The sequence below is a fragment of the Marmota flaviventris genome, chromosome 8 (genome assembly GCF_047511675.1).
Source record: "Marmota flaviventris isolate mMarFla1 chromosome 8, mMarFla1.hap1, whole genome shotgun sequence".
NCBI classification, from domain to species: Eukaryota; Metazoa; Chordata; class Mammalia; order Rodentia; family Sciuridae; genus Marmota; species Marmota flaviventris.
The window spans coordinates 54,183,909-54,211,699 of NC_092505.1; the positions used below are offsets into that span (position 1 = coordinate 54,183,909).

The window sequence follows — 27,791 nt, forward strand, 5'->3', positions numbered from 1 at the left end:
GAGGGACATAAGTATTATGTAGACAAGCATTAACTTTGGCTTAAATAATTATAAATTATTTTTCTATGGTTAAAAAATGGTTACTTTTTAGGGGCTGGAGCTGTGGCTTAGTGGGGGAGCACTTGCCTAGCATGTATGAGGCACTGGGTTTGAGTCTCAGCACTCCATATAGATGGATGAATAAAATAAAGGTAAAAAAAAAATCAGGATAAGTTAAAAAAAAGGTTACTTTTTAAATTGCATATTGCACATTCTGACTAATAATTTTTAAGTATTTAGATGTTTATTATTTAAATGTTTTATTGTTGCTAGTCCTGATTTGAAATAACTTTTTGTCCAGTTTTCATTATTGTAAATGATGCTATTAGGAAATTTTAAAATAGCCCATTAAAAATTAACATTGCTGGGCATGGTGGTGCATGCCTGTAATCCTAGCGGCTCAGGAGGCTGGGGCAGGAGGATCACGAGTTCAAAGCCAGCCTTAGCACTGGCAAGGTGCTAAGCAACTCAGTGAGACTCTGTCTCTAAATAAAATACAAAATAGGGGTGGGGATGTGGCTGAGTGGTTGAGTGCCCCTGAGTTCAATCCCTAGTACCAAAAAAATTAAAAAATCAATATAGTCGAAAGTTGGGGTTGTGGCTCAGTGGTATAGCACTTGCCTAGCATGTGTGAGGCGCACCATATATAAACAAACAAATATACATAAATAAATGTTTAAAAAAGGTTAAAAGACATTTCTTAGAAAAAAATGAATATAGTTTACAATATAGGCTTTGTAAGATACAAAATGATAGTTACATAAAGGTATATCTGAGGAGTTCTCTGAATATAGAATGTGCCTACACAATAAATATTGTTTTTAAATGAGATAAGCAGTTTTTGCTAAATCATTATTTTGTGTTTATGTACACATACATATATACATAGTTTTTGCTAAATCATTATATGTATATGTACACACACATATATACGTGTGTGTGTGTGTGTGTGTGTGTGTTGGGGGGTAACTGATAATTGAACCTAGGAATGTTCTACCACTGAACTGTATCCCCAGATTTTTTTTTTTTTTAATTTGGTGGAGACAGGGTCTCACAAAGTTGCCCAGACTGGCCTTGAACTTGGTTAGGATCCTTCTGCCTCAGCCTCCTGAGTCAGTGGAATTATAGGCATGTGCCACTATGCCCAGTTTATAATTATATTCTGAAGGATGAGGAAAAATAGAAAATTTCTTAGGAATGACAAAATTTTAAGTTTCTTATATTGACCACTGATTTATTCATCTTACCAAATTATCTTAAAGCTGATATTTATATTTTATATTTCTTTTTTAATTGAGGTATTTGTGTGTGCTGGGATTGAACCCAGGGCCTTGCACATGCTACATCCTCAGTCTTGATATATATACGAGAGAGAGAGAGAGAGAATTTTAATATTTATTCTCTAGTTTTTCTGCGGATACAACATCTTTGTTTGTATGTGGTGCTGAGGATCGAACCCGGGCCGCACACATGGCAGGCGAGCGCGCTACCGCTTGAGCCACATCCCCAGCCCTTGATTGATATTTGTATTTTTAATGCTGTCATTTTAAAAATATAATTTCTTCCTGAGTCATGCAAAGGTTAGAAATTGATGTAACTGGCATGTTAACTGGATGTTAGAAATTAATGTAACTGGCATCCTCTATACAAAAGAGGTTTGCTGAAAATTATTTGGATCAGAAGTAATTTGTAGGATTTAGAAGTAATTTGTTCTCTGTTACTTGTTTTCAGAACAAATTCCTTTAAGTGCCTCTCCTGCCTAAAGTGAAGTTTCTTTTTAGGTGTAGTCACTTCTGGTATAAGGGTGGGGTGTTGTTGAATTTGGGAGAATATTTTATTTGAAAATTACTCTTAGAAAATGCAGTGATTTTTAGTTTCCTAACCTTGACCATTATACTGTTTTGACTCGTAGTATATAATTAAAGTTTCACATTATTTAGTTACAGTTGATGGAAAATATTAATGCCAAACTCAATAAATAAAGCAGAAATGCGGGATATTAAATGAAAAATATTTTTTTCTTTCATGCTTGAATGCAGATTAATTAAAGGTGGTAAGTGGCATGTAGATACTCTGTGTATGATCTGAAGGGGGATAAGGATTTTAGAGGGTTGTGGCACAGGCCTTCAAATCTGTTTTCATTTAAAAACGAACAGCCATCCTTTCTTTGGTCTTTGGTTTATTAGCCATATTTAGGATTTTAAAAAATTTCTAATTGGAAATGGAATATTAAGAGAGAGATTTTTCTGGTAATTGAAGAAAAAATGGAGGAAAGAAGTTAATTTAAGAGGGTGTATGTCAACTTGTGGGAAAAAAAAAAAAGGACTGGCTAAAGGGAAATTCTCTAAGGTGTGAATAGTAGATGAAGTTGGAAAGTAGAGAATATGCAAAGAGTCCAGTCTACTTTAAGAAGAAATAAAGATTCTGCATCAGAAAGTTCTCTGGTATTAGCTATGAGATGGGTTGCTCAGCTAAGGAGATTGCTTTACCAAGCCAAGCATTGGTGATCCAGAGGCCTCAGAAGTAGGTGGTGAGATGAGGATGAGTTCAAGGACTTTAAGGTTTCCAGGGCCTTTAAAAGTCAGGAAGTGGTATGATATGGTAAAAAGTGCATTGAAGCAAGTAAACTTGGTTTGAAATTCCAATTTACTTCCGAGCTATGTAGTTTTCAGTAATCCTCAGTTTGTCTTTGCATTGTTACTGTCTTGAAGATTATTATAAATATTAAGTAAGGTAATATGTATAAATGTGTCCAGCACAGTATCTTACATCTAGTGTGTCCTCATTGTGTTAGTTGTCTTTCCTGTCCAGGTTCCCATATCTTTGAAACTTAGATTACAAATACACACGTATTAATAAATTTGGAAGGGTAGTTTCCTCATTAATTACCTAAATCCCCAATTAGAAACCTCATTAAGTATTTTAAGTTCCTTATATACTTCTGTTAAGTTTGTCTTTTGAAAGAAGCCCATACAGTTGCCTGGATTTTGGAAGTAATTTTTGTAGTGTTTGTATTAAAACTTGAATTTTTTATTTTAATATTTAAAAAATTTTTAAAAATATTTTTTGGTTGTAGATGGACACAGTACCTTTATTTTGTTTATTTATTTTTATGTGGTGCTGAGGATTGAACCCAGTGCCTCACATATGCTAGACAAGTCTTCTACCACTGAGCTAGAACCCCAGCCCTATTTTAATATTTTTATTAATGCATTATTGGTGTCCATAATAGTGGGGTTCATAGTGACATATTCATAAAGGTATATATGCTCGTTCTCAGTCCTCAGTACTTTCCTCTCCCTCTCCTCCTCTGTCTCCTTGATCCCTGTCCTCTATTCTGTTGGTCTTTGTATTTATTTATTTATTAACATTTTTTTAATTGGTGCATTACAGTTATACAAAAAAGTGAAATTCATTGTGATACATTCACATACGCCCAGAGCATAATTTGGCCAATTCTCAATCCTTTCAATACCAGCTGGGATGCATTTTTTGATTTCTTCCATCCATGAATTTCTTCCTTCCTCCTCCCTTCCTCCCTTCTCTCTACCACCCCTTTTCTTTCTTTTTTATACTGGTGATTGAACCCAGGGTGCTTTACCACTGAACTACATACTCACCTCTTTTTATTTTCTGTTTTGAGACAGGGTCTCTCTAAGTTTCTTAGGGCCTAAGTTGCCCAGTCTGGTCTCAAACCTGCCATTTTCCTGCCTGTGCCTCCTGTGTCACTGGGATTGTTAGACATAGCCACCACACCTAGCTTGAGATTCTCTTTTTCAATATTTGTTAAGATCCATGATCACAGAGCAGACTTACTGTAGGTGGGATCCCACAAAGTTTTAGATTCAATGAAATATTTTGGTTGGCATAAGAAAACAGGGTAGAACCAAACACTTCATGGAAGAAATTTCGCATTTTTTTGAGCCACTATAGTTCTGTAAGACAGGCTTTGGTCCCACCACCTCAGTGTATTAAAAACTTGCATATTTTACTTCATTGTTAAAAGCACTGACTCAAAGATTATTTGTTCTGTGTCAGCGTGTAAGACTGTAAAGCTTAGTTTCTGATTGCTTGCACTTAGATGATAAGAAACATTAAAGTAGAAGATGACAAGAAGAGTAAACTCTCTTAGAAAATAGGAGAAAGTAATGGGTCATAAATTTATTTCTCTCTAAGTTAATCTTTGTTACTAGACTTAAAAAACTAGGTGAAAACTGCGATAGTTAGGATTATTTTTTATATAGCTGAACCAAATATTTGTCAGGAAAGAATGGTAGGTGGATGGGGCAGGGGTACAGACAGGGCCCCCCCAAACATGTACACACATATATAAAGGAAGCTTCCAAAAGCCTATGGAAAAAGGAAACAGTACAAACCTATGCTACAAAAAATGATAAAGTAGGAAAAGTATATTTTTGTATTGTCTTTGTGCCTCCCCTTAAAATCATAATCATTATTACCTTCCCCCCTCATAACTCTTAGGCTATTTCAGCCAAAATTCTCATGTTTCGCTGCACATTCAGAAATTCAAATACAAGAAAGGTCCCATGCTCAAAACTTAACACATGCTACTTCTCTAGTTTAGTATTTTCAGGGAGGCTTAGCAAAGTGTAAAGAAAGGAAACAGATATAGTCAGTCCATATTAATGAGTGAATGAAGGGTCAGGAAACTTTGGTAGTACTTAAATACCTGGTTCCCATACTTTGCTCTTTTCAGACAGAGGGGTGGTTATAGGGGAGAATAAATCTTGGAAGTGGGGGAAGGATGCAAAGTGAAGGAGTCTACTGAAGGAAGATTAAGGAGAACTTGATTCCAGCTTGGCCCCTTTCTTTCTCCTCTCCTTGATTCTAGTTTTCAGCATTGTCACCTCTGGATAACTTGAACACAGGAGGTAGGATTACAGTCCCACCATCAGCTAAATGAGCCCAAGGACATCACTGTCCATCTTGTCTTGGTTCTTTTTCTTTTCTTCTTTTTTTTTTTTTTTGTTTTGGTATCAGGGTTTGAACCCAGGAGCACTTAACCCCTGAGTCACATTCCTAGGCCCCCACCCCCCCTTTAATATTTTATTTTGAGACAGGGTCTCTCTGAGTTGCTTAGGGCCTTCTAAGTTGCTGCACTGACTTTGGACTCTCAATCTTTCTGCCTCAGCTTCCCACACTGCTGGGATGATAGGTGTGTGCACCATGCCTGGCTCTGTCTTGGTTTTTAACAGCTCTGCCATTTTGTATCCTGTGCATCAGTTCCCAAGGTTCATCCAGTTATAAAATAGTCTTCACAGGATACTCAGAGTGGATTATTATTCCACCTATTTTCTTTTTCTCCAGTTAGACAGAAATTCATGGGAACTTATTGTTTAGTATTATGTTTTTCGCTTACAGAATAGTCTTTTATGTGACAGATGACTTAAGGGAAGCAGTATTTCTTTTCTTTTCCTGTGTAACATTCCTAACCTTTGAATTTCCATAGGCACATTTGGGTCAAAAATTAGTTGGCTTTTTCAGGGGTAAAAGGGGAGAGACATTTAACTATTCACATATTAATGTGAATTGATTACATCTGTTTTTCTTTTCTTTTTTCTTTACGCTTTGCTGAGCCTCCCTGAAAATTACTAAATTACAGAAGGGAAGTAACACATGTTAAGTCTTGAGCATGGGACCCTTTGTTGTATTTGGATTTCGGAACATGCAGTGAGGCGTGACTAAGAGTTATTAGGGGTGGTGATGAAACTATTATGGTTTAAAAGGGAGGTGCAAGGACAATACGTAAATGTACTTTTCCTACTTTATCATTTTTTGTATCATAGGTTTGTACTCTTTCCTTTCTTCATAGGCTTTTGGAAGTTTTCTTTCTTTGTATGTGGTCCTTATTTCATTTCCTGTCCTGTTTACTATCCTGTTTACAGAGACAAATTGAGGTGTGCAATACCTTAATTTGCTTCATTTTGTCTTAAAACACATTTTAAAAAAACACTAAGTCTTTCATATTACCCACACCTGTTACCATATTGTAAAATTAGAAAAGAAAAGGAAGGTCTGGGGGTGTAGCTCAATTTTAATTAAGAGTGTTTGATGTGTTGAGGCCCTGGGTTTGATCAGCATCCTTATTATAAAAACAACATGTTTTTGTGTATGTGTATATATATACACATGCATAAAATATATAAAATATATATTATATAAAAATACATGTACATAAAAATATGTACATATATTTGAATATAAGAATATATATGAGAATACATACATATATATTTATATTAAGATTTACATGGTTTGAAAAAAGAATAAAACAAAATATCAGGATTAGTCTTTTCCCTGCAGATTCCTTTCTTATTTCAGTTCCCAAATTCCATTGTTTCTTTGCAGGAAGAAAAAAAAAATTTCTCCAGAATAACTATTGATCAGAGCTGTTCTTTTAAAAAAATTATGTATAAAGGGTCTTACTGTCTATATAGATGTTGATTTTTTTCACCTGCTTTATGTTGTATAACCAGCACATATGGCTAACCTCTTCTTTTTATGGTTGTATACATTCTGTTGTATGGTTGAATCATAATTATTGTAAAGAAGTCTCCTTATTAGTGGATGGTTTGATTGTTTCTGGTCTTTTGCTGTAAATGAGGGAGTTGCATCAAATATCCTGGTTCATGTATATAAATAACTCTAGCGGATCATGTATATCTCTACCAGTGAAGTTGCTTGGTCAAGAGAGTACATGCAGTTTTTACTTTGTCATTTCTAAGCTCATTTTAAAACTTTGAGCAGTATTCATTGATATGAATCCTGTGTAAATATTGTAGTATTTTCTGATATTTCAGGGCATTTATCACAGAAATAATGTCCAGGCTATCCAATTTAACTCCAGATGTCTGGCTTAATTTGGGGTGACCATAGGATTAACAAATTATGGTTAAAAAGAAAGACAGATTCCTTTTGTTTTGCCCATGATCTGTTTTCAGAAAATTTGTTGAATAGGTCAAGTTTGTCTTCTATTTGGCAATGTTTCTATTTCCTTTTCAATTTACTTTCTTTTGTTTTGCTGTCTTCCTGTCCCAATTCCCTTACTCTTGTGTACTTTTATCCCCCCCCCCCCTTTTCCCCCCAAATACTGTCTATTCCCAGAGTACTTTTATTTCTTCAGTACTGATTATTTTAGATTTGTATTAGGGACACAGGTAGTAAAAATTCATATTTTATAGGTATAATAAAATGGGAATATAATTTTAAATAGTATGCATAATATTAGGTTACACTAAAGTTTTTAAAGTTGGTGATCAAAAGTATTGAAGTTGAGGTCTATGCACGTAAGGAAATAAAGAGCTTGGGGTAGTTAACAAATTAGGCTTCAAGTTTGAATTTTTTTTTTTTTTTTTTTGGTGTTGGGGATTTGCATGCAAGGCAAACACTCTACTAACTGAGCTATATCTCCAGCTCTTGAGTGTTTTTTAAAAAACAAAACAAAAAATCAGAGTGTGCTCCTAGCTCAGTTGGTCTTTTAGTAACTTCTTTGACATCTCCCATATTCTCTAAATAACTTATAAGTTTTTCAAAATAATGGTATGACTGTAGTAGCAACATACCAAAATAATGGTATGACTGTAAATAAGAGTGGTGGGCCCTTGAATGTATAAGTTTATAAATAATTCAGGGACTTTCCACATTCTTTAAGAAAAAAGTAAATAGTTTAGAAAAGACTATAATTGATTTGCAAAGATTCCCAAAGAATTGCTAGAGTAACCCAAGTTTAGCCTTAAAAGACATCCACTTAGTTGTAAGATAGTTAAAAATCAGGGACAGGATATGGCTGAGGGAATTGGGATATTTGAAAAGAGCAATTATTTGGTAATATATTTAAAATCTTTGACTTTTAAGATTTTAAGTTTGTTACCTAAAGATTTTTAAAAGTAAAATCAGATGGTTGATCTTAACAGGGAAGGCAAGAAAAGCAAGTGTTAAGTATGCTTTTGTTTATTCTGCTGTTAATAAGGCTTTTTTTTTTTTTTTTTTTAAAGTAAAGGTTATTCCCTTGATGTTAGTAAATGAAGGAGTATTTTGGTTTCAGTAGTGGTTGGAATTTAACTTATTTATTTGACCTCTGGAAACCATGATTAAGGAAGTGATCTTCATGTGATTTAGTTGGGAAAGAGGTAGTTAAACTGAAATATAGTACATTTACTAATTGTAGGTCCTTCATATTAGGTAGTGAATGTTGTATTTACTTCTCGTAATCTTAATAATAGTAGTTTTTAAAAACATTTCGGTCTTCTTTGAGATGAGATCTCTTTGGGTTTCCTAATAATTGTTATATTAGTCATTATAGTAATTAATGTTAATTAATTAATATTCATGAATTTATAGCTAAATTAGAAAAGCAGATTTTAAATATTGTCTCTCTTTTCTATAATAAGGTAATATAATTATTTTTATAGTGTTTAGTTCTTAATTTCTTATCACAATCTATTTAGTCCTTTGTGACTTAAAATATACTAGTAATGACATTATTATTTCATTTTAACACATTTTATTTTTAATAATTAATACATTTAAAAACATTCATGAAAGTAATAATTTAGTGTAGAAAGAGATAAATGTAAATAAGAAAAAGAGGAATGTTCATCACCCTGTGGTAATGTTAATGTTGTTACCATTTTAGATAATCCTGTGTACATTTATACTCCCGCCCACATACATTTGCATATATTCTCTTTAACACTTTAAGCTATTTCCCCAAGTCTTCAGATATTTTTCAGGAAAACTTTTTATTGACTGTATGAATTATTGTTCAGCTGCAACAAACTTCACCTTCTTATTGTAATAACTGAGAGAAAAATGCAGGTATCACAGGTGTACATCTTGAAATTTCAGAGTCTACCTGTGCAATCAGCCTTCCTTTCAAGAAAAAAAATCACTGTGTCCCCAGAAGCTTCCCTTTCCTTCCTCCTATCAGCATTGTCCCTTCCCCACTCAACAGGCACCCACTATTCTGGTTTTATTATTTAAAAAACAAACAAACAAAACAAAACAAAACAAAAAAAACTACAGTAAAACCCACTCATTTGAAATATTTCAGAGATTTATGATTTTTTTTTAAAATTTCCTGAGTTGTGCATCTGGCAACCATCACTATAGTCCAGTTATAAAAAAATATGTTGAAACATATTTTAACCTGTTTCTTGAACACATGATGTATTTCTAGTTTTTTACTGTGATGATTATTGCTGCACTGCTTTTCTCTGTATGTGTCTGTAAATAAATTCCTAGTCATAGAATTACTGGTATAAAAGGATATGCATTTTTGTAGCTTTGGTTATATACTACTAAGTTGCCTTCGAAAATAATTGATCTAATTTATATTCCCTCTGTAGGTTACTTGTCTCTTTTTTTTACTATCTCCATATTGAATGTATTTGAAAGTTTTTACCAGAGTGGTGGGTGAATATGGTACCATTGTTTTAGCATTGATATCTTTGATTACTACTATGACTATTTTTATATGATTGGTGACTATTTTTAAGTTTTCTTTAATGATTTGCTTGAGAGTGTTCTCTGTCAAAAAAGGCCTTCTTGAATGTGTCCTTTTCGACTTAAGACACTTTGATGCATTAAAGGAAATGGGTCCTTTAAAGTTGAAAATGCTTTCTCCCAATTTGCTTTATAGCAGAATCATTTTTCAATAATCAGGTAGATTAGAATTTTATGCCTTAATATAAAAATGTACTCAACTAGTCTTTGGAAACCTATCTTGGTAATTTAAAAATTGTGAATTTCATGGATAACAACTTATCCTTCAAATGTGTACCTTTTATAACTTGAAATTTAAAAAAATGTCAATTAGTCGTATAAAACTAATTTATTATGCTTTGTTGCCAAACTTGGTCTTTCTAGGCAGTTATACTTAAGCATGAACATTGACGACAAACTGGAAGGATTGTTTCTTAAATGTGGCGGCATAGACGAAATGCAGTCTTCCAGGGCAATGGTTGTAATGGGTGGAGTGTCTGGCCAGTCTACTGTGTCTGGAGAACTGCAGGAGTCAGTACTTCAGGATCGAAGTATGCCACACCAAGAGATCCTTGCTGCCGATGAAGTGTTACAAGAAAGTGAAATGAGACAACAGGATATGATATCACACGATGAACTCATGGTTCATGAGGAGACAGTGAAAAATGATGAAGAACAGATGGAAGCACATGAAAGACTTCCTCAAGGACTTCAGTATGCACTTAATGTCCCTGTAAGTAATTAATTTATAAGACATTGAACTTATGGTTAAAAAGTATTAATTTTGTCTTAACATTGTGTTTTTGAAGAAATATCAGAAAATATTTAAAGGCTAAATAGTGTTCTTGAATACATTCACTAAAATATTGGCAGAAATCATACTTGAAGGCAAAATTAAGTTTTCATATTACATAATTATAGAAATTTGTCTTTTCTATAACTTTTATTTCTCAGAATTATGTGTGTATTGAATTTTTAGTGCTTAATTTGTAAAGACATTTTAAATTCTATTTTTATTTTTAAAGAATAGGTTTAAATTGTTAAAAAAAAATGTTAAAAATTCCCACCTCTTTTTTTTGAGGGTGGGTGGGTGGAGTGGGTGTGGTAGTTCTAGCTTAATTTGAACCCAGGGCCTCAAGCATTCTAATAAGTATGCACTGTACTTAACTGAGCTATACCCAGTTCCTTGCCTTCAACAACTTTTTGTGATACACCCCTATTCTGTGTCTTCTTTTCATTCTCTCCTTGCCTAATATGTATCTTTTAAAAATCATACCAGCCCTTCATTCTCTCTTACCCCACCATAGACAATGGTTCAGCACCTAAGGTAGTCTTTTGTAGTCACTCATGTCTTTCTTGCCTTCTCTACTTTGATTCTTGCCCTATGATCAGTAAAATCACCAACATAATGTAATTCTCATTTTTCTTTCTGTGGTTTTAAAACTGGGTTCCTTTCAGTTTATGTAATTCACTGTACCTTTGCTTTAGGATCTTTGTATATGCTGCTTGGACTATTCCCCTCAGCCATACCTTTCCCTGTTTTTTAACTTAAGATAGTGCTTCAGTCATAATCACCCTGCCCACTTCGATTGAGCTCTGCCATAGGGACTTATGTTTACTTGTTCAGTGTCTGTCTATGTAATAGGCTTATATACTCTACAAGAGCAGAGGTTTCTTATTTTCTACTCTGAGATGTTGCCACATAGGTTGAATGAATGGATAATTACTTATAATTATGTTCTAAAATGTGGGCTTGCCAACTTAGTCTATAGTAATACTTTTTCTACTTTCAGTCTGTTGATATCGTGTATTATATTAATTGATTTTCAAATGTTTAATCAGTCTTGAATGTCTTGAATAAATTTCAAGTATAATTCTTTTTATACACTGTTGGGTTTGATTTGATAACATTTTTACGTTTCTGCTTATGAGAGTTGTTTATCTGTAGTTTCTTAGTAATGTCATTGTCTTGTTTTGATTTTAGGGTAGTGTTGGTTTCATAGAATGAATTAGTAGGTATTCCTTCTGCTTTTGTCTTCTGGAAGAGATTGTAGAGAACTGGCATAATTTCTTTAAATGTTTCGTGGAATTCATCAGCACACCCTTCTTTGCTTTGTACTTTCTGTTTCAGAAGGTTATAAATCATTGGTTAAATTTCTTTAATAGATTGTTTTATTTCTTGTGTGAATTTTATCAGATTGTCCAGATTGTCTTTCAAGGAATTGGTCCATTTCATCAAGGTTATCAAATTTGTGGTTATGAAGCTGCTCTTGGCATTCTTTTATTATGCTTTTAGTGTCTATGGAGTTTCCTTTCTTTCATTTCTGATATTTGTAATTTATATCTTCTCTATTTTTCTTTTAGCATGGCTACAGAGTTGACTTTTTAATTACCATTTTTATCATTCTCAAATTTATAGTTCAGTAGTGTAATTATATTCTTAGTGTACCATAGCTCTCTACAAGTATTAATGGAGGAATCAAATCCAGGGCCTTAAACATGTTAGTAGGCAAATACTCAGCCATTGAGCATTTGCAAAGAACTTTATCTGGCAAAACCTGAAACTATTTGTTGAACAACTCCCCATTTTCCTTCTCCCCAGTATAGGTTTATAGATTTTATTGGTGTTTTCAAAATGTTTTGGTTTTTCTGTTTTTTTTTTTTTTTAATTAATGTATTTCTGCTCAGAGTCTTATTATTTCTTAGGTTTACTGTGGTTTCAAATTTTTTTTCTATAGGGGGAAGTTTAGACTATTGATTTTAGATCTTTATTTTCTAATATATGTATTCAATCCTATAAACTTCCTTGGAATTACTGCTTCAGCTGTATACCATTTGCATTTTTATTTTCATTTAGTTAAATATGTCTAACTTCTCATGAGATTTTTCTTCTTTTCAATCGTTTATTACTTTGAAGTATATTGCTTGATCTCCAAGTCTTTTGGGGTATTTTCCAGTTTTTTTCCTACCTTAATTCCATTATTGTCAGAATTATGAATAGTATGATTATTCTCCTTTTAAATTTAAGGTGTGTTTTATGATCCATGATGTGATCTATCTTGGTGAATGCCTGAGCCATCCTTGATCTTTTAGATAGTTCTATAGTGATCTTCCTATATGAGATGTATAACTTCTCACTCCCCTACTAAAACTTTTTCAGTGTTTCCTCAGTGCCAAACAGATAAAATGAACCTTTTTTTTGGGGGGGGGGGCATAAATGGAAAGAATCCTTATAATCAGGTCCTTTTTGTTTTGTTTTGTTTTCCTTTCCTTTCCCCAATACTTGGGAATTGAACTCAGGGGTTACTTACTCAGCTACATTCCCAGCCTTTTTTATTTTTATTTTTTAAAGTCTTAAGATAGAGCCCTTTTTTGCTGCTGAGCCTGCCCTCTAACTTGCGATTCTCCTGCCTCAGCCTTCTGACTAGTTGGAATTATATACACCACTGTATCTGACATATAGGTTCCTGCTTATCCAACTTATACAGTAGTTCATATCTCCTCTCCTATATTTTATGCTTTAAGTGTATCAGGTTACTTTAATTGCTCACACTATGATATTATTCTGTTATTTTGAACACATAGTGTATGCCTGTAGTATTCTTGTTTGGCAATCTATAGTTGTGTGCTTTCTCTTTTGCATGGTGGTCATTATGATACTAACTTGCTTTGACTATCTTTGCTTGCAGGATTCTTGTGAGTATGCAGTATGCTTTAAGTTTTCTTTCCTATAGTCTGCCTTTAAATTTTATGGTTTTTAGTTCTTGGGCTACAATAGGCAGTTAGGTATTATTTGAGTGGAAAGATATATTTTATTTTATTTTTAATTTTTATTTTTTAATGTTCTCTAATGAATTTATTGGCCTTTTATCTATTGATTTGGGCGGGATGGCAAACATCCCTCCCAAATCATATATTATATTTTTAATTGAGAAAAAAATTAAAGGAAAATGCTGAGACGCTGTTTATAGTTCAGAATTTTGACAACAGCATAAACTTACATGATCTCCAATACATTAAGGTGTAGATGGGATGCATGATATGCAATCATCCTATAAGTTTTGTTTGTATTTCTTTGTAGTCAATGCCCTTCACAATTGTTAATGATTATTTCATCATAGATTATTGTTGTCCCTTGGGAACTTCCTGTAAATGGCATTATATGTAACTCTGGCTCCTTTTGCGCAGCATTGTATTTTTATGGTTCATTTATGTTGGTTGAGTATCAGTAGTTTATTCTTTTTTCTTGTTGATTAGTGTCCTATTTTAATATTATGAAACTTGTTTACTCATTTTTCCTTATGGTTATTTTTGTTGTCTCTTACTTTTAATCATTGTGAATAAAGCTGCTATGAAAAATTTTGTATGAGTCTTTTTTTGGTACATTTTTGTACAAATATTATATCTCTTGAGTTTTCATTATGTTTGATTTGTCTTTAAATCAATATCACATTGTTTTGATTGCTGAGTTTTTACGTAGTAAATTTCAAAGTCAGATAGTATTAAGACCTCCATTTTCGTTACTTTTACAAGACACACTGTGACTCTTTTATATATATCCTGTTACTATTTTAAGGAGACTGATTGGTTATTTTATATCCTTAGTGTTTTTGTGGAAAGCATAGAACCAGCCTTTCAATTTCTATAAAAAGAGCCAGCTGAGTTTTGATTGGGATTGCATTGATTTTATATGTTGATTTGAGGAAAATCAACATTTAAATAATACCAGCTTCTAGGCCATGAGCATGTTATATCTCTACATTTATTTAGGTTTTCTTTAATTTATCTCATCATTGTTATATAGTTTTCAGTGTAGGGTAATTGGACACATTTTAAAATGCCATTTTAAAAAATGTCATTATTTGAATATAGAAATGCTGTTGATTTTTTTTTTTTTTTTATTTTGAACATGTATCCTGAGACTGTTAACATTTTCTTATTAGTTCTTATAGTTATATGTTCTTTAGGTTTGCTTAGTATCATGTTGTCCATATGTTTCACTTCTTCTTTTCTGATTTGTATGCCTTTTTCTCTTTCTTTCCTTATTGCACTGACTAGGGCCCACAGAATAATTGATGCGCAGAAGTGGTAAGAGCAGACATCTTGATTTGTTCTAGATCTTAAGGAGAGTCCAAATCCAGTATTTTGCCATGGAGAATTTTGTTAGCTGAAGGGATTTCATTGGTGATTTTTGTTAGGTTGAAAAAGTTTTCCTCTTTATTTGCAATGTTTTTGTTTTTGTTTTTTTTAAAGACCATGAAGGGATATTTAAATGCTTTGTTTTTTTTTTAAACCATGAAGGGATATTTAAATGATTTTTCTGCATGTATTGAGATGATCATAAAAATTTTTTCTCTTATTCTCTTAATGTAATGAATTGTACTGATTTTGAAATATTAAATCATGCATTCCTGGGATAAACTACACTTGGTCATGATGTTGGCTATATGTTATTATACTTGGTTATATGTTGTTGGGTTTAGCTTACTAATTTCAAAATTGTTATATGTATATTCATGAGGAATATTAATCTCTAGTTATATCTTCTTGCAATATCTTTGTATTTAGGTATGTGGACTTCATTATAAATGGGTTAGGAAGTATTTCCTCCTTTATTTTCTGAAAGAGTTTGTATATAGTTGTTGTTATTTCTACTTTACATATTTGATGGATGTCACCAGTAAGATTAGTCTGACCTGAGTTTTATTTTTATGAAGGCTTTAAATTACAAATTTAATTTTTAAAATGTGCATAAGTCTAATCAGATTTAAATTTTTTCTTCAATGATTTTTGGTAAATTGTACTTTCTAAGGAATTTGTGCCTATCTTCTATCTTTTTAATTGTTTAATGGACAGATTCTACACAATTTCTTTTGTTGTTTAAAGGATCTATAGTGATGTTTTCTTATTCCTGATATTGGTAATTTGCTTATTTTTTAATTAAGCTGGGTAGATATTTAGCAGTTTTCCTAATCTCTTAAAAGAATCAAATTTTGACATTTTAAAAATCTTCATTATTATTTAACTTCCATTAATTTTTACTATTTATATTGTTTCCTTCTACTATTTTGGTTTTCATTTGCTCTTCTTTTCTTAAAAAAGTAGAAGATGAGATGACTGATTTTAGACCTTCCTTCATTTTGATGTAAGCATTTGAAGCTCTAAATTTTTCTCTAAGCACTGCTTTTGATGTGTTATTTTTATTACATATCAAAATACTTTTAAAATTTCTTTGATTTCTTCTTGACTGATGAATAATTAGAACTATTCTGAGTACTTTGAAATTCCCAGGTATCATCTTATCACTGGTATCTAATCTTTGTTGTCAGAATATACATTGTATGATTTCAGTCCTTTTAAATATATTTATTAAGATTTTTGTTTCACTGGCTAGCATATGATCTAATTGGTTGATATACTGTGTTCATTTGAAAAGAATATGTGTCTGGCTGTTGTTGGGTGAGTTATTTTTTTGTATATGTCAGTTAGATCAAGTTGTATGGTTATGTTCTCCAACTCTTGTATCTTTGCTTTAGTTTGTCAATTACTGAGAGAGGACTGTTGGTGTTTCCAACAGTTAAAGTTAATCTGCAAAAGGACCCAGTTTTGTAATTAATGTTGTATTTAATTCTTATCCCTCTTTAGTTGTCATTAATTTAGGTCAGTTTTTCAGGTTTTAAACTTATTTTTTGCATTTATTTTACAGAATGTCCTTTACTTGGATTTATCTGATTTTTTTCCCCTTATAAGTTAATCATCTTTGGCAGGAATATTGTAGAAGTGATGCTTAATTTCTCCCCATTGCATTCTGACAGTTGGCACATGATTTTTGTTACCTTTATTCTGATTGATTTTGCTTACTTGATAAGGTGGTGTCAACTAGGAGTTGTCACTACAGAGTTAATCCTATTTCTCTTTTCTTTCTTTCCTTTGTTTGTAGTATTTGGTTTGAACCCAGGGCATTGTGCATGCTAGGCAGCACATGTACTCCTGAGCTATATCCCTTCCTCTTCTCTCATTTTAAGAATTTATTCATTTATTTATGTGCATTAACATAAACTTAGATTTTTATTTTATTCACAAAAATATTTTAATAAGTTTTTTTAATGCTTTGTTTAAGATTTGGCCAATGGGATCCTATCCCCATCAATCTTCAAAAACTTTCTTGCTTTCTGGCACAAGATGATCTAGGCTTATCTTGTACTCTTCTTGCCTCAGTCCTGGAGTCAGCCATTTCCCCAAGGAATTCTAGTTCATTTTAGTGGAGAATAGTATTTAGAAGCTAGGATCTTAGTTTTCAACACACTGTGCCCTGTTATTGGGATATAGCTGCTCCCAGGCTTCTCAATGGACATAGCTGCAGAATATGAAAATATATGTATTCATGTATATACGTACATACTGTATGTATATATGTGTTTGTATTCTGTATATGTAATTATCTACATTTATTTATGCACACATTTGCTTTTGTATATATATTTTTAATATCCATCTGTCATTATTGAAAATATTGTTAGGTTCATAGCAAACATCTCTAATTGAGTTCAACAACTAGAGAGTATATTAGACAGTGAGAATCCTGACTTGGTTGTCTTTAATGTGTTTCCTATTATTATTTTGTCCTTACCAGTGGAGCTGTCCCTAGCTTCTACTCCATAGCAGTGCTTGACTCCCCATCCCCTGCATGGATGCCCTTCTCCCACAGCATGTGCTTTGACACCTTGACTGGGACTTGACACCACATGGATCCTCATCCTTATGGCACTCTTGCTTTGATAGACTGTGCTGATCCACACCAACTCTGATACTTTCTTCATGTAACTCAGCTTCTGATACCTTGCTCCAAGCTCTTACTCCCCCACAATGTAGACCCTTCCTTATGCTGCTTGAATTCCTAAAATCTCATGTTGAGCTTCCCTTCTGTGTGGAGAATCTCCACACCCTAGTTGGCCTCTGACATCTTGTATTGGGCACCTTTTTCACACTGATGCCGTCTTCATCCTGACTCTTATTGGATACCTTGTTCTGGCCCAGCCTAGAGCTTTCAGGCTGTCTCATGAGGGAAAGGGGATGCGGAGGAGCAGAAAGGGGAAGGGACAAGATCGGTCCATTTGTAGTCATATCTCTTCCCCTTCCCCTACCATTCCTAACCCCTGGCTATCCCAAATCCATTTTTCCATCCCTGGAGCTTTGTCATTTTGAAAATGTTTTTTTCAGTGAAATCATACAATATGTGATCTTTCGGGATTGGCTTTTTTTTTTAACCTCAACATACGTTATTGAGAATCATCCAGATTGTTGTATCAGTAATTTGTTCCTTTTTATTATAGAGTAGTATTCCACAGTATGGTTGTACTATAGTTTAACCATTCTTGTATTGGGGGGACATTGTAGTTGTTTCTAAGTTTTGCTGTTATGAATACAGCTTTTGTGAACATTGGTATGCAGGTTTTGTATGACATAGGTGTCCATATCTCCCAGAATAGCCTACTACTCCCTTGTCTCTCAGATATAATCACTATGTTTTGTACTTTTTTTTCATATGCATATTGCACATATTAACCTACTCTTTCTGCTTGCTAGCATATTTTGAACTTTTCTCAACCCCCTTCTAAAAGTTCTCCAATATCTGCTTGATATTCTGTTTTTATGATTACCCAAAATCAAATGCTATTATTTTTTAAAAGATAACCATAGGGGCTGGGGTTGTAGCTTAGTGCTAAAGTGCTTGCCAAACACATGTGAAGCCCTGGGTTCAATCCTTAGCACCACATAAAGATAAATAAAGGTATTGTGTCCATCTACAACTTTAAAAAAAAAAAAAAAAAAAACCCAGACATGGTGGCATATACCTGCTATCCCAGTGGCCCAGGAGACTGAGGCAGGAGGGTTGTTGAGTTCAAAGCCACCTCAGCAACTTAGCAAGGCACTAAGCAACTCAACAAGACCCTGTTTTTAAATTAAATATAAAAAGAGGCTGGGGATGCTCTAATACCAAAAAAAAAAAAAAAAAGAGAGATAATGATAAATTAATCTTTGAAACACTTTATTCAGGGTTCATGTAACATTGTTTTTATAGAACATAGCAGACAGAATAAATTTTATACCTTATTCCCTTTTTTTTCAATTTTATTTTTTAAATACATGACAGTGGAATGCATTACAATTCATATTACACATATAGAGCACAATTTTTCATATCTCTGTTTGTAATGAAGTATTTTCATACCAGTTCATGTCTTCATACGTGTACTTATACCTTATTCCTTATTTATGTGTCCATGTGGGTCTTAGTATCATGAATATACACCCCTATCCCCAGTACTGGGAATTAAACCCAGGGGTGCTCTACCACTGAGCTGTATCCCCATCCCTTCTAAACTTTTTGAGACAGAGTCTCCCTAAGTTGCTGAGGATGGTCTTCAGTTTGCAGTCTTTGTGCCTCTGGCTCCAGAGTAGCTGGGATTATGGTATTTTGACATGAAAAGAGAACATTGACTTAGAACTATATGCTGATTATGGCATGAATATGTATTTGTTAAGCTGAAAAGAGAACATTTACCTAGAACAATATGATCCAGGTCTACAATAGTGTATCAACCTTGGGGTTGGGGTTGTGGCTCAGTGGTAGGGTGTTTGCCTAGCACATATGAGGCACTGGGTTCGTTCCTCAGCACCACATAAATAAATAAACAAACAAACAAATAAATAAATGTTATATTAAAAAGTGTAAAGTGTATCAAACTTAAAGCTAACATGTCTTCTTCACATGCTATATAGATTGTGCTATAAATAGCCTTTTAAAAATGAATACTAAGCCAAATGCGGTAGCATATGCCTGTAATCCCAGCAATTTGGGAGACTGAGGCAAGAGGATTACAAGTTAATGCCAGCCTCAGTAATTTAGCAAGGTCCTAAGCAACTCAGTGAGACCCTGTCTCAAAATAAAAAATACAAAGGGCTAGGAATGTGGCTCAGTAGTTAAGAGCCCCAAGTTCAAACCCTGGTAATACCCCCCACCCCCAAAATGATACTGAAGGTGTTAATGGCTTTCTTCTTTCATTGATTCATTCACTTGGAAGTTACAAAGAACTGATTAATTTTTTTTGTTTGTTCATTCAGAACAAAAAGTTGAGTTTTCTTAAATGGTTAAAGATTTTTAGGTTCTGTAGCCCATGGAAACTCTCCTTAATGTCTGGTGACAGTTTAAGTAAACAGTTCTTCATTTGTGGTAATTGTTAGTTTTCAGGATTTATCTTGATCACTACTTTAAATCAGTCACCCAGATTCAGCTCAGTGACCCTGTGTTTTCAATAGCAAAGTACAAGTCAACCTTTTAATGTCTGTAGTTTATTTATTAGAAGTTTGTTTCCTAACATGTTAGACATTTAAATGAAGATTAAATAAAATTAGTTTTTCAGTTACTTAGGCTCACTAGTTATATATTTCAAATGCTTAGTAGTTATCTGGGCTCATGACTTGTATTTGACAACATAGATAAATAAGATTTCCATCATTTCAGGCTGATAGTACTGTAGAAAGCTTCTCAACCAAGAAACTAAATTTATTTCAGAAATTTTAAGAAAAGTATTTGGATATTCTTTTTATTCTTGTCAAATCTACTCAGGAAGATTTGGGAAGTCATAATTTTTCTTTTTTGCAGTACCAGGAATTGAACCTAGGGTCTCACACTTGCTAGACATATGTTCTATGTCTGAGCTACACCCCTAGTCCTGGGAAGTCATATAAGTTTTTATCTTCTTTATTTTTCTAGTTTGATGGCAAGCATGTTAAGAGGAAAGACTTACGTTTTATATTAACAAAATGGAGCAAATTATAAATCATGATACATGCTACGTTTGTATTCTAATAAACTGTTGGATTATACTCCTTGAGCAAAAGTATTTTTATAAATTAGGAGATACGTAAAAAATAATATTCTACTCATATAATAATATAAAATATTCTGATATGTATAATTCCAAGGGAAAAATGTACATAAACATTTGTGTGGCATTTTATTTTACTCACAAATTTTTGTGCTATAAAGCAGCATGAATAAAATCCTAGGCATGCTTTCATGCATTTTGTGTGTCTGAAAAATTTTGTTTAATGGCTCAGAAAATTCAAAATATATTTCATATATTTGGTATGAAAATTCTGTTTTATTTTAAAAATTTTCTTAAATCTTGTTATTAGTTTAGGAGGATGGTATAGTATTTATCCCAAATATCTCATGGTTAAGTCAATAAAAATCTAACATGCAGATGCTGTTAATTTATGTACATATTTTGCAGTAGGTAATTTCTTTCCTCTTATTAAATAAAAAAATTCATTATACTTATCTCACTGTTCCTTAAGGTATTTATTATTTTTGCTGCACGTTTTGCACTGTGGTTTAATTGCAGAAATTGGATTGCATTTATTGATGACAAATGATTTTTCAAAATCATCCTGGAAGGTGACAAACTTCTTTGCCTTTTATTTGCTTGAAATAGCCATTAGTAGGAAGTTTGTTCCTCTATCTTTGGCTGTTTCCTTCTTGTCATCCATTATATTGTATACTTTTTCAGAGCCATTTATAAATTATAGCCATATCTTGTTGCTATTACATTTCTTTTATAATTCATTTAAGGGATTCAATAGGAGTTTGGTGGGCTACTAAGTATTAAAGTGACATGGAAGTTAATAAAATGATATAAAAGTAGAAGTTCCTTAGAGTCAGGGTATTGCTCAGTGATATAGCACCTACCTAGCATATGTGGGACCAGGGTTTGATCCTCAGCAACATGGAAAAGGTAAAAAGTTCCTAACCTCGGCTTACTCTTAATTCTGAAGAAGTTACTAATATTGATATTCTTCTGGAAATTTTTAATTTATAAACAAATATATTGTGTATGTATTTATGTCTGTGTAATATGTTTTAGATATATAATACATATATTTAGCATAAATATATGTATGTGTTTGAAATCTGCATTAATTTAATGGCATTTTGTAGAGATTTATGTTATTGCATATAAAACTGCCTTATTTATCTTAATGGCTGATTAAATGGTATGGCATCATTTATTTAGCCACCACCCTGTTGATAGACATTTATGTTATTGGTTGGTTGGTTTGAGTGAAAAAATAGTAAAAGGAATTTGCTTATGTTTTTATGCATTTATGTTTGTGTGTACATGCACATTTTTGGCATTATTTGCCTAAGTATATGTGTTTTTACTAAAACATAACATTCATATAGAAAAGTATGCAAGTTATTAAGTGTACTATGTTGGTCAGTGTTTTTTTTTTTTTTTTTCCCCCATGACCATAATATTTGACAAGGACAACTTAGAGGAGGAAAAGTTTATTTTGACTCAACAGTTTCATAGGTTCAGTCCATGGTCAGCCATCTCCATTGCTCTTGGCCCCAAGGTGAGGCAGAATCATGGCAGAAGGGCATGGCAGAAGAGCACCATTCATTTCATGATAGCCTGGAAGCAGAGAGAGAGGGAGTTGAGAAGGGGCTACAGGAAAGGTGTACCTTTCCAGGGCTTGCTCCCAGTAACCCATCTACTCTGTCCACATCCCTTCTGTGTATAGTTACCATCCAGTCAATCCATTCAATCTAGGGTGGACTGAATTAGGTTACAGCTCTCACAATCCAATCTTTTTACCTCTGAACATTCCCGAATTAACACAGGAGCTTTTGGGGGACACCATATATTCAAACCCTAACATGTACATTTTGGTGTCTTTAATCAAAAGTGAGCATCTTGTATAAGCGCTAACCAGCTCAAGACATAGAACATCACTAGCATCCCAGAAGCCCCACCTCTTCTATCCCTCTTAGGTACAACTCTCCTTTCATTCCTAGAGATTACCACTGCCCTAATGCTTTTATTGTGGCCTTTAGTTCACTCAATTTGAATTCAGTATAAATAGCATTACATATAGCATACTCTCATGTCTGGTTTCTTTGTTTTACATTGTTTATGAGATATAGCCATCTTATTGCATATAGTATTAACTTAGTCTCATTTCTGTATGATCAGTTGTATGACTATATATTTGTTCTAGTATAATAAGCATTTAGATTTTTTCTAGAGAAGCTGGAGTTATGGCTTTTGTAGAGTGCTCGCCTAGCCTGCTCAAGGTTTTGATCCCCAGCACTGTCCCTGCCCCCCCGCCCAGAGTTTCTAGATGTTGGCTATAATGCAAAATGGCACTGTGAATAATCTTGGATGTGCTTTGTGGTGCGTGTTTGTACTCATTTCTGTTAATCATATGCTTAGATTTGAATTTGCTTATGTCCAGCTTTAGCACTTATGCCAGAAGTTTTTCTAGTTGGTTTTGCCAATTTATAATAATTGCTCTGTGTTCTTGCTATTTGGTATTGTCACACACCAAATTTTAATTTTAGCCATTTTGCTGGTTGTGTAGTGGAATTGCAGTGTGATATTAGGTTTCATTTCACTGATTAAGTAATGAAGTTGAATACTTACTTTCTCACATTTATTTAGAATTTATATATTATTTATTGGTAAGATAAGTTGTTCTCTTGCCCACTTTTCTATTAGGTTGTTTTATTTTTATTTTTATAAACTTGTAGTGGTTTTGTTTTATGTGTTTGTTGGTGTGTGTATTGCAATTATGTTTTTCGACTTTGGCTTGCCAGTTTACTTTTGATTAACAAGTAGTTAATAAGGTTCAATTTATAAATCTTTCCTTTTTGCTAGTATTTTGTGTCCTGTTTAAGAAGTTTTTGCCTATCCCAACATCAAGAAGATATTTCCCTTTATTAACTTCTAGAAGGTTTAATGTTTTTTTCCTTTCCCATTTAGATTGACAGTCCATTTAGAATTGATTTTTGCTGGTGATGTGAGGTGAGGATCAAGATTTACTTGTTGGTTACGTTTTAAAGATTCACCCACAGAGATTTTGTTTCCTGCTGCTGATGTAATGTTTTAGTTTTTAGAACAACTTAATAATTTTAAATAATGGCGAATAGATTTTTTTCTTTGATTATACTAGGATTTGTGCTAAAATTCATCTTAATGTTGTTTTAAGATTATAAAGTAATATACACAGAAAATGTAAAATTTTTAAAGCTGTAAAGATCATCATAAAAATAGCTATGACCTTATTACTCTGAAATAACTGCTATTTATGTTCCTTTGTCAGCATTTTAGTGTTTCCTTTTTTTGTTGCTTTCCTGTATAGATATTTGTGTGTTTGTGTAAAATTTCTTCATGTATATTTGTGTTTATGAAATTGTAAAGGTGTATTTATCTTTATTTTATCACTTAATCATAAACTGTGAATCTTATCCTGTCATTAATATTAGTCAAAATCTGCATAATGCCATATAGTTGATATTGTAACTTATTTTACTATTTATTATTGGATATTAGACATTTGTAATTTTTATTATAAATAATAGTGTGATATTTGTTATGTGGTCTTGTTGTCACGTGAAATTATTTCTTTAGTTAAATTTTCTTAAGGCTCTTGATACATATTGACCAAAATATAATTTACAAAAGACTTCCAATTTGGTTTCCTCTAATACTATATAAGATTCCCAACTTAATATCTTTATAATGATTTTTAAAGGGAAATGTGAAATCATTTTTTGATTCATATATGATTGTGAGGGGGTAAAAAAAACAAGTGAGCTTGATCTTGGGTGGAGGGTAGAGAAGAAAATTATTTTAGAAGAGACTACTTAGACGGGGGATGGATAGTCTTATTGAAAGGTAAGGAAATTACAAGGAGGATTTAATGTGAAGGAATTTTAGCTGTATTGAATTTTAGATATCAAGATGTCTGAGTGGAAAAGTTTTGTAACATTTGGTAAAGCTTTGTGTATACAAGCAGTTACACATCTGCAGTTGTGTGGTAATGATTAATAACCATATGTATTTACTTAGTACGTGAAAGTTCTCAAGGTTTTGCTCATCTTATTTTTATTTTGAGGGCAGGGTCTTGTTAAGTTGCTGAGGTTGAACTCGAACTTGGATCCTCTTGCCTCAGTCTCCTTTGTCTAATCTCACTTGGTTTTCTGAGATAAGGTGGATAGTATTACTACCAACAATTAACAGATGAGGAAATGATTATAATAATGAACAGCATCAAGAATCTATTGTACAGTGTTGTGTACTGTAGTTTTGGTATTTTACTTATATAATCTTATTTAATGCTACAGAAATCCTTTGAGGATTTTCTGTAAGTTACATGTGAACAAGGTCAAAATGATTAGATTTTATTTGTTCATCCTCACACTGCAAATATTACTATTTGTAATTGGATTGTATTTCTTTTAACTCCCAGCCTATGTTTTTAACCATTCTACCTCTGAAAGCCAAGTTTACTCAGCTGGTAATTGGACGAGGTGGCATTGAAAAACTCAGAGTCTTCTAATGCTTTACCTAAGTATTGTTAGTACTTGGCCACTTTATTTTTTAAATTACTTTCATTTCCTTAGTCATATTCCAGAATAGCTAGAAATTCATTTCATACTCTGGAAGCCATCCAAACTATAGATAATATATAGAAAGATATAATATGTTTGTGCAAAAAGCATTTTAACATATCTGAATAACCTAGATTTATTAAGAAGCAGTTACAGTAGTATAAATAACTCTTGAACTGAAAAGTATCAGATCTTGGTGCTAGTTTTAAAACTTTATAAATATGGATGAAAGAGACACCTCTGAAGTTTTAGTTTCCTTATTGGCAACATAAGTATAAGGAATAATTCATAGATCACAATAGTTAGGATTTTAGTCTTAGCATAAGGAAGACATGAGTTTAAAGTTTGGTTTTCACTCTTGATTAATGTGATTTTAGGCAATAATTCACTTTCTGTTGCTTAGTTTTATTTTTAAAGTGGGATAAAAATATTTTTCCATAGACTTACTATAAGATTAAATGCCATAGACTGTAACAGGCCATATGTCCAGACCATATTTCCCCTGCCTGCTACTAAAGTCCATTGTGTTCTTAGTGACAAGGACAGTACCTGATACATAATAAATGTTAGCTAAATCTTAGTTTACTATGCTGAGAAAGAGAAATCACAAACTTAAAAACACCATATAAATGATAAAGTATTTTTAAAGTTAGAAAAGCCAGATCTAGAACAATTTTTTTAACTTCTACCTTTGAAAAAAATTTGGACTTAAAAAATGTTGCAGAAATAGTAGAGTTCACATAAACCCTTCACTCATCTTTCCCTAATGTTAAACCTTACACAAACATAGTACAATTGTCAAAACCTGAAACTTAGACAAAAATACCAATAAACTATAGACCTCATTTGAATTTTAGTTGCTACTCTTTAAAGTCGTTTTTCTATTCCAAGATTTGATTCAGATCCCACATTTCATTTAGTAGTTGTATCTTCTTAGATTCCTCCAATCTGTAGCAGTTGCTTAGACTTTCCTTGTCTTTTGTGACCATGATATTTTTGAGGAACACTAGTCAATTATTTAGTAGACTGACTCTCAGTTTGAGTTTGTCTGATGTCTCCTTTAGTTAGATTGAAGCTCTGCAGTTTTGACAATCCTGAAAAAGGAATGTTGTGTCTTTTTCAGGGCGTCATATCAGGTGGACATAATATGGCTATGTCTTCATACTGGTGATTTAACTTTTACCCTTTGTTAAGGTGGTATCTTCCAGGTTGTTCCTCTGTAAAGTTACTACTTTTTCCTTTACAATTGACAAATACCTTGCAGAAGATACTTTGAAACAGTATATTTATTAGTATAGATATTTATTTTATTGTATGGTTTATAATATAGTATTATCATATGTTCTTGCTCATATTGCTCTAAGCTTTGGCCATTACAAGTTCTTTCAGGCTAGGTTCTATGTCCTTTTTTTGAGGTAATGGGGATTATACCCAGGAGCGCTTATACTGAGCTACATCCCTAGCCCTTTTTATTTTGAAACAGCGTCTTGCTAAGTTGCATAGAGCCTTGCTAAGTTCCTAAGGTTGGCCTTGAACTTGGATCCTTCTGCCTCTGCCTCCTGAGTCACTGGGATTGTCGGCTTTTGTCACCACTCTCAGCTCTATGTCCTTTTGATGTGCTCTGATTGCTTTTCAAGCATGTTAGCTTCTGGCACCACAATTTTTCATGGTCATCATCCATTTTCCTCTGCCTTAGCTCTAGAATCAGCTATTTCCCAGAGTCCTTAGCCTTTTTTATTTGGATAATTTATTTTAGAAGTTAAGTTCTTGTCAGGCATGGTGGTGCATCCTTATAATCTCAGCAGCTCAGGAGGCTGAGACAGGAGAATCATGAGTTCAAAGCCAGCCTCAGCAACTAAGCAATTCATTGAGACCCTGTCTCTAAAATAAAATACAAAAAAGGGCCGAGAATGTGGCTCAGTAGTTAAGTGCCTCTGAGTTCAATCCCTGGTTAAAAAAACAAAACAAAACAAAAAAACAACAAGAAACAAACAAAAAACAACCAAAAAATAAAGGTTACGTTCTTTATGGTGAATGTCATCCCTCCATGGTAACTTCAGCAAACAAACTAGGAAGTATATTTATGTGTACTGACCCAGATGAACACAGTATCTATACTAATTTCCTTATTTTAATAGGACCCAGCCATCTATATTAAAAGAGATTGAATGGAGGAGAAGGGAATGCAAAATATGGTTATAATATCTAGATTAACAATTCTCAAACATTTTGGTCTTGGGATCCTTTCTCTTAAGGAATATTGAGAACTCCCAAGAGCTTTTGCTAATGTTGATTGTATATACCAGTGTTTACTGTATCAGAAACTAAAAATTCAGAAATTTTAAGTTTTACTTTTTAATTTGAAAGTAACAATAAGACCCATTACACATTCGCATATAACATTTTTAAATGAAACATAATCCTGTTTTCTAAAATAATTTAGTGGAGATTTTTAAAAAAACATTTGTGAATCTCTTCATTGTCTAGTTTAATATAACTAAGTTTTCAAACCTACTGATGCATTTCTTTAAGGAGTCCTTAAGAGAAAGGAATAAAAATAGTAGGTTATGAAAGTAGTTTGATCAGGAAACCTGACACTGAAATGGAGTCAGGATCTTCTTGATTCCTTATATTTAAGAACCATTGATGTAGATTTACTGAAACTCCTACAAAATAAAGGCACGTTTTACTGGAAGGATGAATCCAGAACTACCAGAAGGTAAATGAGAGAACTAAAATCATATGATGTCCTGAAAGTTGGAAGAATGGCATTTCCAAGTAGGGT

General features: G+C 33.0%; 1 protein-coding gene across 8 annotated transcripts in view; it reads left to right on the plus strand.

Moving 5' to 3' along the window:
• Positions 1-27,791, plus strand: part of Znf148 (zinc finger protein 148) — a 149,655-nt gene that overhangs the window by 52,418 nt on the left and 69,446 nt on the right. For 5 of the 8 annotated variants that reach the window (XM_071615254.1, XM_071615256.1, XM_071615257.1 and 2 more), the window contains one exon: positions 9,928-10,276. The exons of the other annotated variants lie outside the window; for them this stretch is intronic. In XM_071615254.1, coding sequence (XP_071471355.1) covers positions 9,944-10,276 — 333 coding nt within the window. In that variant the 5' untranslated portion in view covers positions 9,928-9,943. The remainder of the gene's footprint in view (positions 1-9,927; positions 10,277-27,791) is intronic. 8 annotated transcript variants of the gene reach the window in all.